At 34.1% G+C, this 15497-nt stretch overlaps 1 protein-coding gene across 5 annotated transcripts in view; it reads right to left on the reverse strand.

The window, feature by feature from the left end:
- LOC108736016 (glycerol-3-phosphate dehydrogenase [NAD(+)], cytoplasmic) overlaps positions 1-15497 on the reverse strand; it is a 24188-nt gene that overhangs the window by 6905 nt on the left and 1786 nt on the right. The window contains exons 3-7 of one of the 5 annotated variants that reach the window (XM_025976464.1): positions 15043-15183; positions 12035-12289; positions 10795-11132; positions 10157-10249; positions 4542-4685 (exon numbers count right to left, since the gene is read on the reverse strand). In XM_025976464.1, coding sequence (XP_025832249.1) covers positions 4631-4685; positions 10157-10249; positions 10795-11132; positions 12035-12289; positions 15043-15183 — 882 coding nt within the window. In that variant the 3' untranslated portion in view covers positions 4542-4630. Of the gene's footprint in view, positions 1-4541; positions 4686-4796; positions 5121-9965; positions 10250-10790; positions 11133-12034; positions 12290-15042; positions 15184-15497 lie in introns of those variants that run through there. The other 4 variants (XM_025976465.1, XM_025976466.1, XM_025976468.1 and 1 more) reach the window with 4 other exon arrangements.

Below are 15497 nucleotides of genomic sequence, written 5' to 3' on the forward strand. Positions count from 1 at the left end.
CCATAAATAATATAATAAAAATAATAATAACAGAACAGATACAACATTAACAAAATATGTTATAAGACTTCAATTGTATATATAAACCAGGATGGAGGGTTACTGCTTTACCTAAACATTCAGAACTAGTATGCAGTTGTTCAACATGACTATTAATTATATTTTACAAACTAATGTATAACACCGAACTAGTAGAACTATAAGTAAAAAACAAAATTTACTTCAGTCTGAAGATGGTTGAATAAACCGAAACGTTACAAAAACTATATGGCTGTATAATTATTTGACCGCCACCCCGGAAAAAACTAAATAATTATAAATAAATTCGGCATGACTAAAAACAGCTCCGCTTTAGAACTTACCAGTTACCACTACCTATGATGCACACTTTCTTCAGTTTGGAAGGCATTTTACAGAAATTTCAAACTTTGTGCACTGCCCAAGTAGAACGAATTAAATAGAAGCTATAATTGTTAGCACCAAGTACGGCGGTTGTTCTTTATATAAACAATTTACAACAAATTTTTGTTGAAGAAAAACATTCGTTGCGTATGCACTTTGTACTCCCTGTTCTTCGATCAATAATAAACAATAGGACGTGATTTTTATTATTTGATAACCCCTTCGTGTTTTGGGTGGTCCCGGTTAGATTGTTATTTGACTGTGGATGTGAGAGTAAACACCTGGGATGCTGTGGAGTCCTTCGTCACCGGTTCGTCTGTATTTGGACCTCGTTTGCCGTTTTGGTCGGATTCTTTTTACTATCGATGTCGATCCAAGGTTTATTGTATTTCCTCTTCAATCTTGAGACCGGAGTGTAGGTAACCAGTTGATTATGAGCAACACTGTTGATGCTTAAGTATCTCTCTTTTAGCTCAGGTTTGGGGTCCGCAGCTAGCAGCAGGAGGTACTCTTGTAGATGGAGTTGGATGTCTTCATAGTTGGCTCTGAGGGAGTTTGGTCTAAGACTGAGGATTTCCGGTTCTTCGTATCTTTGTGCTACCTCAATTGGCAAGGTTGTGGTGATAACTATGGAACCGATATTTGGCCGTGTAGCTGGGCGTGTAATAATGTCGTTATTATCAATCCGATGGGCTTCCTAATTCTTTGTGAGAGACTTTTGGTTCACGTAATATCTGAGGAATTCCCGCTCTATCTCGGTCCTCGCAGTCCATTTTAAGGTTGAAAAATTGAAGTCCCCAAATATATGAAGAAGCAACGGTGAGTTTCTGGAAGAGTTTGATATCTGATTCTTTTGATTTTGGGTCTGGTATGGAAGGTCTGTATATTCTTCCGGTAATAAGGTACGTATCATTTATTGATATCTTCAACCAGATATCTTCCGTATCAGGGTTTTCAAAGTCGCTCATTCGTGATATCGTTATCTTTATTGAGTTGATTACTTGCTTAATATACACTATGACTCTTCCACCACGTTTACCTATGCATTCTATCTCTTCGGCAAATGTTGTAGTCGGGGATATGAATCAGGGAATCCGTAAGACTTAACCTATCGCGTGTGCCCGTCATCGGCAAATTCATTAAAAAGTGCAAAAACTGTTACGGAATTCCGAATATAAGTATTTCTAATCACAACGAACGATTTGAAATAAATGAGACAATTAGTTCGACTAACGAGATTACGCCAAATCGAAGAAGAAATCGAGAAGGAACAAATCAGTTGAGAATCAACCCATTACTATCTTATAATAAAATCTTCTCTACAAATTCGAAACCTGAATCTAGATGAAGGAGATTGTCATCCGTGAAAGATTATTTTGAAATATAATTCTTCAGATTTCCTAGAAAAAATAATTTAAAACTATGTAACTGTTCCTTTTTGCAAAATATACATCTAAGATTGTTTTATACGTGATTTTATTCTGAATAAAAGAATTAAAAAGAAATATTAAAACGTGTCGGTTGGACTTTGGTATTTCGGGCCGAGCTCACCTAGATGACTTGCCTCTCATTGGAAAGATTATCAGCAGAATAGCAAATATAATGGTGAAGATCCCTAGTGGTGGAAAACACCAGTTCAAACGTTTTGAGAATTACCTATACTTTTTATCATAATAAATATATTAGAGAATAACTTAACTGCAAATAATTCCTAGCATATGGTTTAAATTAAGCTAGAATATTGACCTTATTTTTTTCACCTTAGCTCAGAGTATTCGCATCGTAAAGCTGACTGACTATTTACTAACCCAAGTTATACAATAAACAATGATTGAGATACGGTACAAACGAACGTTTTCGTTGCAATTAACTTTGACTTTTTTTTTCTTTGTTTTCGTGGAAGAGGGGAAATCTTTAAAAGACTGTCAGTACGACTGGATAAGGTCGGATTCCCGAAGAAGGTGTCCTCGCTCCTACCGACAAAAACCCCTCTACTTTAGACAGTTAGAGGCCCTATCAAATGAGGTCCTCATCAACCGAGACTTATACACTGAAATTTTATAGTGGAAACTCGCCAACATTCGGCCCTTTTCAGAGAGTTTCGATGAGAGGCGGTGGTGGGGCATATTTGAATTGGTGAAAAACGTATAAATAGGAATTTACAAGAGTCATTGTGGTGACCGAGCGGCATAGCCTAGAGGTCTAGACCATTGCTTAGCATTCGGGAGGACGCCAGTTCGATTCTGGGTCCGTCTGCCTTGGTCCAAGTTTTTATGTGGTTTCCTTGGATCACCTAGGCAAATGCTGAGGCAGTAATATTCCACAGATAATCATTCATTCTCTTCTGTCTTCATTTCGTCCGTCTCATCTTTCTCACCCGAACCACCACCCACCCATTCCCACNGATTACAGCTATGCCCCAAATTAATTTGACAAAGCAATTTATTTAAAATAAAATAACGGATCACTGCTGTTTAATAATTTAATTGATTTCTAAACTTTACAACGGAAACAGAGAGAATAAAAAATACTTGTGCGTGTGATTGCAGTCGCTAACCGAATGTGTTTATAATCTCAACACCAGAAATCTGCTCCAAAAAGCCCCATAAACATTAAAGAAATGAACCATCATAAACCGGAAAATATTTGAAGTCAGTTATCATATCTAAAATATCTAATACTTTTTTCATAGCTTTTGTAATTTTTCTCTCGATCGACATTTAAATATAAGACGAGATCAACATCATTAAAGACAGTACAACTGTAGGTATAGATATACAGGGGCAAAAGATTAGTATGCTTAGATTTGCAGATGATATAGCAATATTAGCATCTGTCAAGAAGTTAGAGATAGCTTTAAGGATGTTTGGGAGGTACAATCGGAAACGAGAGTACATAAAAGTATGTAATCCTAAAATGTAGCATCGTGCGATGGCGATATTTGTAGTATTTTCTAAAACGCACTGTTAAGACAGCAGGTAAAAGTTGGTCTGTGTTCTGTCGGAGCTGCCTGCGATGCGCTAGTGAGATCCAAAAAGATCGAAATCGCGATCCGCGTCTGGCAGTTTCGACAGAATACAGACCACTTCGAATTATTTTATTCGATGCATGTTTATATGGTTTTTTATTATTCAAATATTTAATTAATTATAATTAATACGCTTTCAGATATTTTATAGTTTTCCTGCGGATATCTATACAGGTGCGCAGTACAATACCAAGAAACTCAAGGGTCTTGAGTTATGTGAGATTACATAATTATGTGATTGCATTTCCATTTTTATTGAATTCAAGGCGTCTTGGGTTCATCCTCATTATAGTCATCAGTCCTAAAACTGGTTGAACACGCACCTCCACTCTTTCCTATCCTGAGCTAATCTTCGCATTTCCCTAAAACTAGAACAACCCTTGGGTTATATGGAAATTAAAATCTACGACGGTACTGTTTGGTTTTGGCCCATAAGGCACAAAACTTTATTTTGCTTCTATTTTGGATTTGATTTCATATTGTAGGGATCTCGTTGTCTACTGAAGAGAGAAAAGATGTCCCGAGAGCACGCCTGAACTCATCAGTAAGGCTGACGACATGCTTTTTGCCTTAGACATCTGGAGACCTGTGGGTTCGGAAGGAAATCGATGCTGTTATGTACTAATCGCGGGGATTTCCCGCCGCCTGAGAGAGATGCCGAGGTGTAGCCACCTGGCAGATGACACCGAACCTAGAGGTGTGTGGCGGAAAGACAGGCGGGTCGCCACTATATTATCTATTGTGCCAAATGTTATTCGGAGTTCGTATAATATAAATTTCAGTTTTCTAATAAAATACTTACCTGGCAATGTATTTCGTCATTTGAGAAAGTTATGGCGTATCGAAAACAATTAAAATATTGGAAAAAGGTAAGATTTTTGAAAAATTAAATACTGAAAGTTGACATGCATACTTACGGTTTTCAGATTCTAGAGGGTGGGAAACTTTAATAAAGAAAGATTGAAAAAAATCAGTAAATCAGTATAATATCTAAAAAGGCCGAAGAAACTACTGAGATAGCAGTTCACTTAATAGTTCTGGTAATAATAATAATTACTATAAAAATCAAATCGGTAGATACTTTCTATTGGGTAGGTATTTAATAATAACATTATTTGGTAATGATTTATTGAACTTGGAAATAATTATCATAAATAGGTAAGTAGTCTACGTTATCTAAAAATTGACCGTTCACGTTATTTATTCAGCTGGTTCTGATTCAGCTGAAAATGATTCATCTGGTTCAACTTTAACCCTGAAAATTAAATTTCTTTAGTTATTTATAAACACAAGTATTTTTTAAGTAATCAAAAAAAAAAAATAAAATTAAAGGGTTCACTAAATACTATAAAAGAAATGAACAAAATAAGATCACTCATAACAAATTTATTAAACGATACGGCACACGTTTAAACTGAGGGTAAACAATATATAAACAATAAAAAAGAGTCACCTACCTAGGAAATACTTGTAAGTTGAATACTTGAAATTCTTAAAGCTTAAGCTAAGGGTTAAATGCCTCATTTTTTAAATAATTATTACAAAACAATACGTGATAAATGGGAACGTATACAAAATTAATAAAAAGGATAATTTTAGATTTAGTGTGTAAAGATGGGGAGAGTGAACGTGCAACGTAAGTGGGTCACGTTAAAGTTTGGATTTCGCTTCATCGCACTCAAATATGCCCCTAGAACAAAAAATAGTCAGTGTAGATATAGCCATGAAGTCCTTGTACAATTAAATAATATAATTAGGAGACAGTAATCAGATATACCAATCTGCATGAACGTTGGAATGTTACCACCTACACCTATATAAATTACTTTCCAAGTTTTTGTACTTTTTTTTTGGTGAAGAATTAGATAAAGACCAGTTTAATAATGATAAAAAAGGAATAAAATATAATATGGTCAGGCTGTGGTGCCCGTCCTTCTATAAAGTTATACATGTATAAATATAATTTAGACTTTCAAAAGAACAAATCCAAAAAAGTATTAAACAAATCTAACAATTAAAAATCTACTCAAAAGGGCACAGTGACTGTACATAGAAATGAAGTAGACAATATTCTAGAAATATTCCAAAATAGTTTATTCTCAGTATATACACATAGGTACGCCCTTTTTTCAAATTACCAGTTAAACAAGAACTATGCATTGTAATAAAACCTCTATAATATCAAGAGTTATTTACGAATCAAGTTCTAGTTAATTATTAGTTTTTCTACGGCTAATAAATTTTGTTTTAATTGCGATCTAATTAAAAAAAACATGCAGAAATAGTAGGTAGGCACTTTTGATCAAAATTGCAATTTACTACTATACTAAAAGCTACCTTAGGAGTCGTTTCCTTAATTTATTGAAATACTCAAAAGTACTTACTTTCTAATGTATTACATATATGTATTGGTACTTTTAAATTTACTTGTGATTAATTATTCCATAAGGAACATTAAAAGCGATTTTACCATGCTTCGAAGAGCCAACTGTCGTTAAAAGTGCTTTAAAAATTAGGAAAATAAAAGAATTAAAAAGAAATATTAAAACGTGTCGGTTGGACTTTGGTATTTCGGGCCGAGCTCACCTAGATGACTTGCCTCTCATTGGAAAGATTATCAGCAGAATAGCAAATATAATGGTGAAGATCCCTAGTGGTGGAAAACACCAGTTCAAACGTTTTGAGAATTACCTATACTTTTTATCATAATAAATATATTAGAGAATAACTTAACTGCAAATAATTCCTAGCATATGGTTTAAATTAAGCTAGAATATTGACCTTATTTTTTTCACCTTAGCTCAGAGTATTCGCATCGTAAAGCTGACTGACTATTTACTAACCCAAGTTATACAATAAACAATGATTGAGATACGGTACAAACGAACGTTTTCGTTGCAATTAACTTTGACTTTTTTTTTCTTTGTTTTCGTGGAAGAGGGGAAATCTTTAAAAGACTGTCAGTACGACTGGATAAGGTCGGATTCCCGAAGAAGGTGTCCTCGCTCCTACCGACAAAAACCCCTCTACTTTAGACAGTTAGAGGCCCTATCAAATGAGGTCCTCATCAACCGAGACTTATACACTGAAATTTTATAGTGGAAACTCGCCAACATTCGGCCCTTTTCAGAGAGTTTCGATGAGAGGCGGTGGTGGGGCATATTTGAATTGGTGAAAAACGTATAAATAGGAATTTACAAGAGTCATTGTGGTGACCGAGCGGCATAGCCTAGAGGTCTAGACCATTGCTTAGCATTCGGGAGGACGCCAGTTCGATTCTGGGTCCGTCTGCCTTGGTCCAAGTTTTTATGTGGTTTCCTTGGATCACCTAGGCAAATGCTGAGGCAGTAATATTCCACAGATAATCATTCATTCTCTTCTGTCTTCATTTCGTCCGTCTCATCTTTCTCACCCGAACCACCACCCACTATTCCTGGAAGGAGGCTGAAGAGGGCCTTCCGCCCTACCTTCCGGCGTAGTCCGGAGGGACTGCCCACCCACCAGCAGTACTGGCTAGTGGGAATGAAACACCCAAAAATTAGTCATTGTGGATGACTGAGCGGCATGGCCTAGAATGCTAAGCAATGGTCCAAATCATTGCTTAGCATTCGGGAGGACGCCGGTTCGATTCCGGGTCCGTCTACCTTGGTCCAAGTTTTTCTGTGGTTTCCTTAGATCACTTAGGCAAATGCTGGTGCAGCAATATTCCACAGATAATCTTTCATTTTCTTTTGTCTTTATTTCGTCCGTCTCATCTTTCTCACCCGAACCACCACCCATCCATTTCAACGATTCCTGAAAGGAGGCTGAAGAGGGTCTTCCGTCCTACCTTCTGGCATAGTCCGGAGGGACTGCCCGCACACTAGCATTACTGGCTGGTGGGAATGAAACACCCGAAAGTTTTTTTTTTTAATCATTGTGACCGGCTAGAGGACTTGAATTGATATAACAGCCTGAGATAGTGGGGTTTTAGTTGGTATGCGCTCCTCGGAGCGAAGAGTGAATCCTATACTATCCAGTCGTACGAACGGCTGAGTGTCTTTTGAAGGTTTCCCTCTTCTACGAAAACAAAAAAAAAAGCATTGTGGGCCAGTGATAAGAATGCTAGCCTAACACACAAGCGATCTGTTTATTGTTTTGGGCCCGTACATTATTATTTTTTCTTCCTAATGTATGTTTATTTATTTTTCCTTGGTACATTTTTATTTTTAATATTATGAACCCGTCGAAGGTTAGGTTATGGTTAGTTCAGGCTGTCTCTTACCGATTCTCTGGAAAAGACTAAATCATTTCAATGTTTCTGGGATAACTAATAGAGAAGAGAGACTAGTAAAGAAGCACGAGATGACGCTGGCATAAAAAAATTCTCAATGCTGTAATTAGGTGAAGCAAGAATAAACACAGTGGTGGAGTTTTAGAACTTGGTCTTACTTGCCAAAAAAAAAACAACGCATGCGTTTCGAAATTTGAGGGCGCGGCCTCGCTGATTTTTTCAAACGGCAACTACTGACCGGCTAAAAAAAGCTGTGACATGCTAATCATGCTCTTTGCTGGCGTCACCTGAATTTTGTAATCCTTTACTCATGAGCTTTCTATCGGTCCTACACCCCTGGAGGGTATTGCCGCAAATACTATGGTGCAGCGAACGTATCATCCTGCTTTACTGATATATGCATTTATGTGGAATAAATTGGTTAATAACAATTTTATATAAATGTTAGAATCAAAAGCTGATACGTGGACGCTCCGTAAGATGACTGGTTAATTTTAGGTGTAACCAACGCTACTTCAATTAGGACAACCTAAACTTACCATAATCTAATAATTCATTCCTTTTTTAGTTGTAATACTTTCTATCATTTATAGTATGCACTTCTTGAAGGTAATGCTAAGGTATGTTTAGGTTGTCCTGACTTGAATTAAAATGCCCTATATATGTATTCAGTTTACAGTATTCTAAAATAAAAAAAAAGGCGGTGCGGAAATGCGTTTCATTAAATTGAAACCTTCAATTTTTATATCACTTTTGGAATCTATCTGATCTGCAATTCTTATTGTATCTCATACATCATATGTTATAGCTGTGTCTGTTAAACTGTGGACATAAGGGGTAAGCAAATTCAATTTATACTCGTATCATACTCACTACAAGCACTGGATCTACACTGCTGTCTGTTTAATCCGTCTCAAGATATTATTCAAAAATTTTAATAACCGAGTTATTTTAATTTCGTAAGATTAACAAAAGTTTAAGGTAGAAATATTTTTGTTTATAATTAAATGGAAGTGCAATTTTCTATTACTCCTCTTAACAGAGGAAGGGAGCGCAGGCAATATAATTATGCGAATATTTCCTTCACCATCCTTTTTATTTTTACAAACGAAATCTAATAAGGTCTAATATAAAATATTTTTTCGTGCGTGTGTGTTAGTAGTTAATACATTGTACGCACCAACTTTAATTAAATTAGCTTCGTGAAGTTACTTCATGAGCTTGGAGAATCTCCATTCAAAGGGGAAAAGTTTTGTAAACTTCACTTTTCAACAATTCTAGTGTTTTGTTTTTATGAATTTTTTACAAATAAAAAAGCCATAGTCTTTAATAAAACTCTGTCTTTGTAAACATTTAAACTCGTAAATATAAGAGTTGTATTGTTGAAGAGCGATATTTATTCAATGGGACTGTTGGGCTGGTGATGTAAATGATGACCATTGTACGGTGAAATAAAACTCAATTGAGATCCATAAACCAAAATACCATACGCCCACAAAAGTATTTTCCATTTGAAAATCATCAAAAAAGTGCAAACATTTTTCATACAGAAACACCGAAAAGTTTTAACATCAGGTATATTTAGTAAAAGTTATTGTAAAATTTTTGTTAGACAGTAAACAATATCTACAGGGTTAAAACAAAATACATTATATGTATATTATATAGACGACNAGGTCAAAAAGTTTACAAACTATCTGTAAGTTAACTTGCATTATCGGCATTAAGGCCTTCAAAACCATTCTTTTAAAGTATTGCATTTTAATAATGCATTTTACCAATTTGTTTATACTTTCTGATCTTAAAAATAAATAATAACAATTAACGTTATACCTGCTAACACCCCTTTAAATGACATATCTAGATTACAAATATCCATCAATTATCTCGATTCAACTTTAAGGTCAAAAAGTTTACAAACTATCTGTAAGTTAACTTGCATTATCGGCATTAAGGCCTTTTATCAATCAACTACCTATCATTTACGTTAACGAGAAAACAATTTTTATTATTTTCTACTATTTCATAAAACACTTTTTTTCTTATTGCTTACGTAATATCTTTCAAATATTTTTGAAATTGTTAATTTTTAAGAAAGCTTTCGCTTGATTGTTAATTTGATTCTTTGATTTAAGTACAATTCTACGATTCATTAGTTACTTCCATTTCTTATTTGGTAGAATAAATTCATTCACACTAATTAAGGAATTGTAATGATATTTTCTTATGATAGTATTGTTAAATAAAGTAAACAGTTGCTTACTAGATAAAGTTTGGCGTTTAAAAATGCAAAAAAAAACTGACCTCCATTAAAAAATCAAAGCCAAGAAAGAAAGAGAAAGATAGCTTCCAATTGATTTAACATGCAAAAAATTAAACAAGCAACAAACGAAATAAGAAAAGAACTGCAAAGGGGCGAAGATAAGAGCAAACAATTCCGGAGACAAACTTACATATGTTCTGGATGATTTCTTATGCAGTTTATTAGTTCGGCAGCAGGAAGTTTACCGGCACAAATATTGTGAATTGCAGTAAATAGGGGGAATCTGAAATTATAGATAATTGTTTTGGTTAAAAACGCTTTAGTCAGATCCAGATTGCAAAGTGAAAATTTTATTACATCGCTTCAAATTTTTTCGTCTATCTATCGCATGTTGCATTACAGCCGGCTGCGGAGTAGGGGTAAAAGTGAAAGGCGCACGGCAGAGCAGCTAAGCGGCGCCCACGCTCGCATGACCAGAGGTGCAGCATTTATATTCTCTCTTATTCGTGCAAGTGCTCCGCGGTATTTGTGTGTTTTAATCGTGAGTTGAATATCTTGTTTACTATTGATTTCCTATTATCATTCCCATTTTCCAATCATTAAAATAAGATTAAGAACGCGATTTTGATTTTAATAGATACCCTAAATCGAATAATTTTCCGAAAATTTACAGTTAAATGCCTACAATCTGAAAAGTTTCACTTGCATCGTAGTTTCATAAAACCACACAATTTTTTTTATTTATGGGTTATACTTCAACAAAAGTAAATTCGATAGCAACACTATTAAAGAAAACAAAAGAATTAATTTTACGGCTTAGAAACTTACTTATCCTGCATGTTCTTAGTTTTCGACATAAAGTTAACCTCTTCAGCCGTAAAGGGACCTTGTAACTTTTGTCCATTTAGTAGTTCATCTTCTAGTTGTTTTATGGACTTGCCAGTTTTCACGAAAGCTTCACTCACTCGACGATTACGACCTCCATAGCAGGTAGTTACTAAATCACCAACCCCGCAACTTTCAAAAAATGTTGATAGCTTACATCCTGGATAAAATATTTCAACAAATTTGATCATTTCCATTAGACCCAATCGAATAACTGCCGCTTTTGTATTATCACCTAATCCCAGGCCATCTACGAAACCTGCACCGCACGCGACAATATTCTGTAATCAATTTGGTAGAAAAAAATCAATTGATAGTTTAGACATTTGGATCAAATGACACAAACCATATATATTTTTTTTAATAAGAAATCGAGTAAATAATTATTTCTGAAAAAAAAAAGCCTGCTTCTAGACATTAACGAAAAAAGAGAGAGATGTTTCAAATTTGATAATCATCAGGGTGCTTCATTTGGAATTAAATTAACCAAAATTTGTTATCTACCATATCCAACACAGAAACAATTTTACGTATGATGTGTACAATACTGCTATTCAAACTTTGTATACAAACAACAAAAAAACCGTAATAAGTGTTTTCAAATATTTGAAAACACATGTTAAGGTAAAACACCAAAATTTGATCACTATCGATCAGTAATTTTACGTTGAGAAAAGGAATTTCTGATTAGGGAATTCCTCGGTGTGCGATTCTAACTGGCGTCGACTAGTTTTTTAAATCGTAATTATCGCTCTTCAGTTATATTAATTTGTTCTCCTTACTAATAACTTGTAAGTTATAAATTCATTTTCGAGTTTAAAAGGTGTATACCGTATACCGAAAAGAATTTGTACCTTATAAACTGATCCAAGCAGGACGCAATATCTTTTTAAACGAGGCGAGTTATCGTAATTAAAAGAAAAGAAAGTTATTTAAATAGCATTTTTAAAGAGATGAATTAATACTAAAACAAAAAGCTCAAATTATGACGGAATTATCTTTTAAACATGTTTAACAAATTTTTCGCTCGATACTCCTCGATAAAGACTGAGATTGTTAGCACAGTTGTGAATATTTTTCATATAGGGTTTCTAGAGAATGTTGTCTTCATTGAAAGCATTCTAGTTACTTACACTTGATATAATGGAGTTTTAATTTGAAAAATGTAATTTATTTACCTTACCTTTAAAGCACCACATACTTCAACGGCTTCTTCATCATTGACGACGACCACTCTAAAATAATCTGTTTCAATAAGATCCTTAAGTGTCTGTGCCAAACGGAAGTTTCTACAGCCAATTGTTGTTTCACAAAAATTCTCATTGGCAACTTCTCCCGCTAAATTCGCACCCATTAAGACATGACAAGCAATTCTTAAATGCCGGGAGATAATGTGTGATATTAATTCAATTCCTCCTCCTGCTGCTTGATCAAAACCCTAGTATTAAAATGTTTTAATTTGATATAAAGATAACTATGATTATAATGATTAACTATTTCCTATTATATACCATACGCCCACAAAAGTATTTTCCATTTGAAAATCATCAAAAAAGTGCAAACATTTTTCATACAGAAACACCGAAAAGTTTTAACATCAGGTATATTTAGTAAAAGTTATTGTAAAATTTTTGTTAGACAGTAAACAATATCTACAGGGTTAAAACAAAATACATTATATGTATATTATATAGACGACTTTAAAATAACAACAATAACAACAACAACAATAATAATAAAAAACATATTGTACAATTTTGTAGAAGAGTAAAAGTTATTTGGCAATATACTTAAAATTAGAAAATTTATTATTGTTTAGGATTCGGGAATATGATGATGGAAGGGGGGGAGTCAATCAAACAAATGAAATAGCTCGCGGAATGTATCTGAAAAAGCATTCAAAACCATTCTTTTAAAGTATTGCATTTTAATAATGCATTTTACCAATTTGTTTATACTTTCTGATCTTAAAAATAAATAATAACAATTAACGTTATACCTGCTAACACCCCTTTAAATGAAATATCTANTTATTTTGAACTATTTATTATTTTTTCATTAAATTATTTAATGTCGAAAGCGATTCTAATTATCAGGCGCCGCTCTCGTTGATGTCCTAAATACGTGTTAAACAAAACCCTTGGGAACAGTACGGTTATCGGATAGCATCTGTATGATGAAAGTATAGTAATTTGGGTAGGCAATCAGCCATACTTAAGGTAGGCAGAAAGCGGCGATTACACACATTATAGTATACACGGTGGAATATTACGCGTTTCTGCTTGGCGGATGAACCTATCGAACAATTAATACTGACATAAGATGATATATATGTACTACTAGAGACACTCGAAGAGGCATTGATAAATGAGTTTTCCCACGATAAATTATAAAACAAATAAATTAACGTATGCATTCAGTCATTACTTACTATAGATGTAATTACCACAATACAAATAATTAAAGAAGTTTCATGAAAACATGATTCGTTAATGTGAAAAAAACAATTAATATTTTCTTTTTACTTGAACATATGAAAGAAAAATTGAATTATATAATAGTAGTTGATCACTGTCCTATAGAAAAAGCATATGAATGTCGATTTAATATAGAAAAGTGTCTTATTTTGTTTCCAGTGTTTACCTCTTTGTGGCGAAAAGTATGGACCGGAATAACAAGACGACACGACAACCTCAAAAGCTTAGGTGAGTAAATAAATGCACCACGTTCGCTGCATTTCACCACGAACCGTCACTGATTAAGATAATTATTTTTAAACATCAACAGTGTATTTTCTGTAAAAAATAATTTGTTGGAACACTGTATTTACTAATTACATAGTCTGTTTGTGAGTGATATACTGCTGTAACCTTGCACTTTGTACCTACAAAGAAATGCAGTATGTTGTTGTAAAACTTTAAGTTAAATTCAGGAGCCTTACTTTAACACGAAATGGTTTAGAGATGTGATTATAATAATAATTTTTCCATACTATTAATGGAACAAATTGCTTCTGAAGGCTCCTCCCAAGCCGTCTGAAGTACTTAATAAATACCATCTTTTATCAGTATCAGTTATTCAATAAGATCGTTCGTCATCAGCTTATCTCGATGGCAATATCTTAAGTATAGCAGATTTACCACTTAGCCTAATTATATTCACGCCTCTGAAGCTACTAAAAACTTTGACTACAAACGTGCAGCTTTGAGTGAGTTTAACTACAAGCTGGTCCCTATATACAACCTATTTAAAATTTATAGAAAAAATCATGTTAATCTTACATTACGTGAAAACCCGATAAATATCTATCCTTTCTGATTGATTTTTTCATTAGCTTTTACTTTTTTATTAGTCTGGCTTAAATAGAAAAATATGCTAAAAATACTTAACAATGTAGGGATGAGATGCAGGGATATGTATGAGCGATACATAGATAACATAAAAAGCAACAGGCGGTTATAGAATTCGAGAAATAGACAGATTTAAATAATATGAAAGAGGTATTAATAGAACCGTAATAAATGAAAGTAAATCAGAAGTTTTCATACATAAGGTAGGTAAAAGTAGGATAAAAATTGGAGACGAACAACTAGAAGTAATCGATATTCGATATTTAGAAAGTCAGATACCTTACCCAGGGCTGAAAAACTGGAAGAGACATAAAATAGAGGTTGAGAGCAAAGTTGAGCCACTTTTGATAAAAAGAAATCGCTTTAGTGTTCACAAAAGGGTGATTTGAATATTCAAGTTATTATTGTTCTAGTTTTAGGGAAATGCTAAGATTAGCTCAGGATAGGAATGAGTGGAGGTACGTTTCCAATCAGTCTTAGGACTGACGACCTTATGATGATGATGATGATAATTGGACGGTGGGTGCGACAGAAAAGAAAAAGTTAGAAGAAATAATGAAAATACTGAGGGCAGAGGAGTTATTGGAAAAAGTAGAAAAATAGTGAGCCCTCTGGGTGTCAATAAAAAATTATAACATGCTGTGACTCTTTCTAAGGTATGAAGGGCTAACTTGAGGCATATTAGAAGCAAAAACACGAGTAGACCTATTGGAAAATAGTTAGAAATGTGGGATTACTAGTTTTCAGGAAATGTGATGATTGGATCTGGATAGCAAGGAGTGGAGGTGCGTTTCCAATCAGTCTTTAGACTGGCTACCTTGTGATGATTAATTTCGCTTACTTTGATAAGTGATAATCCCACAGCTGTTGGTTTTATTTTGCCGAGTAAAGTAGAACATAACGTGCGAATAAACTGATGCGGCACAACAAAAATCAAAAAGTCTGCATCTTTTGCTGCATCAACCACATCAGGAACAGCCACCTTAAAAGAATAAATAAGTACATGTAGTTATACTTCGTTTAGTTTCTCTAGAGATGTGCCCCTTCTATTGCCTTGAATGCGCGCAGGCAAAATCGTAGGTACGGATAAAAGAGCACATATTGGGATCCGTCAAATGGGCATACACCATCTGGTGGCAAAATTTATAACTCAAATGAGGGAAAAATTTACATAGGAACTGTGCACGCAAATTGTAAAATTGTTTATTAATATAATAAAACACGTTAAAAAAGTAAAAATTTTTTTGATGGTGGAGTCGACGAAGTTTTCTTCTAAAGTTAAATCAAATAAAAAGT

The sequence above is a fragment of the Agrilus planipennis genome, unplaced genomic scaffold (genome assembly GCF_000699045.2).
Source record: "Agrilus planipennis isolate EAB-ADULT unplaced genomic scaffold, Apla_2.0 scaffold75, whole genome shotgun sequence".
NCBI lineage: Eukaryota > Metazoa > Arthropoda > Insecta > Coleoptera > Buprestidae > Agrilus > Agrilus planipennis.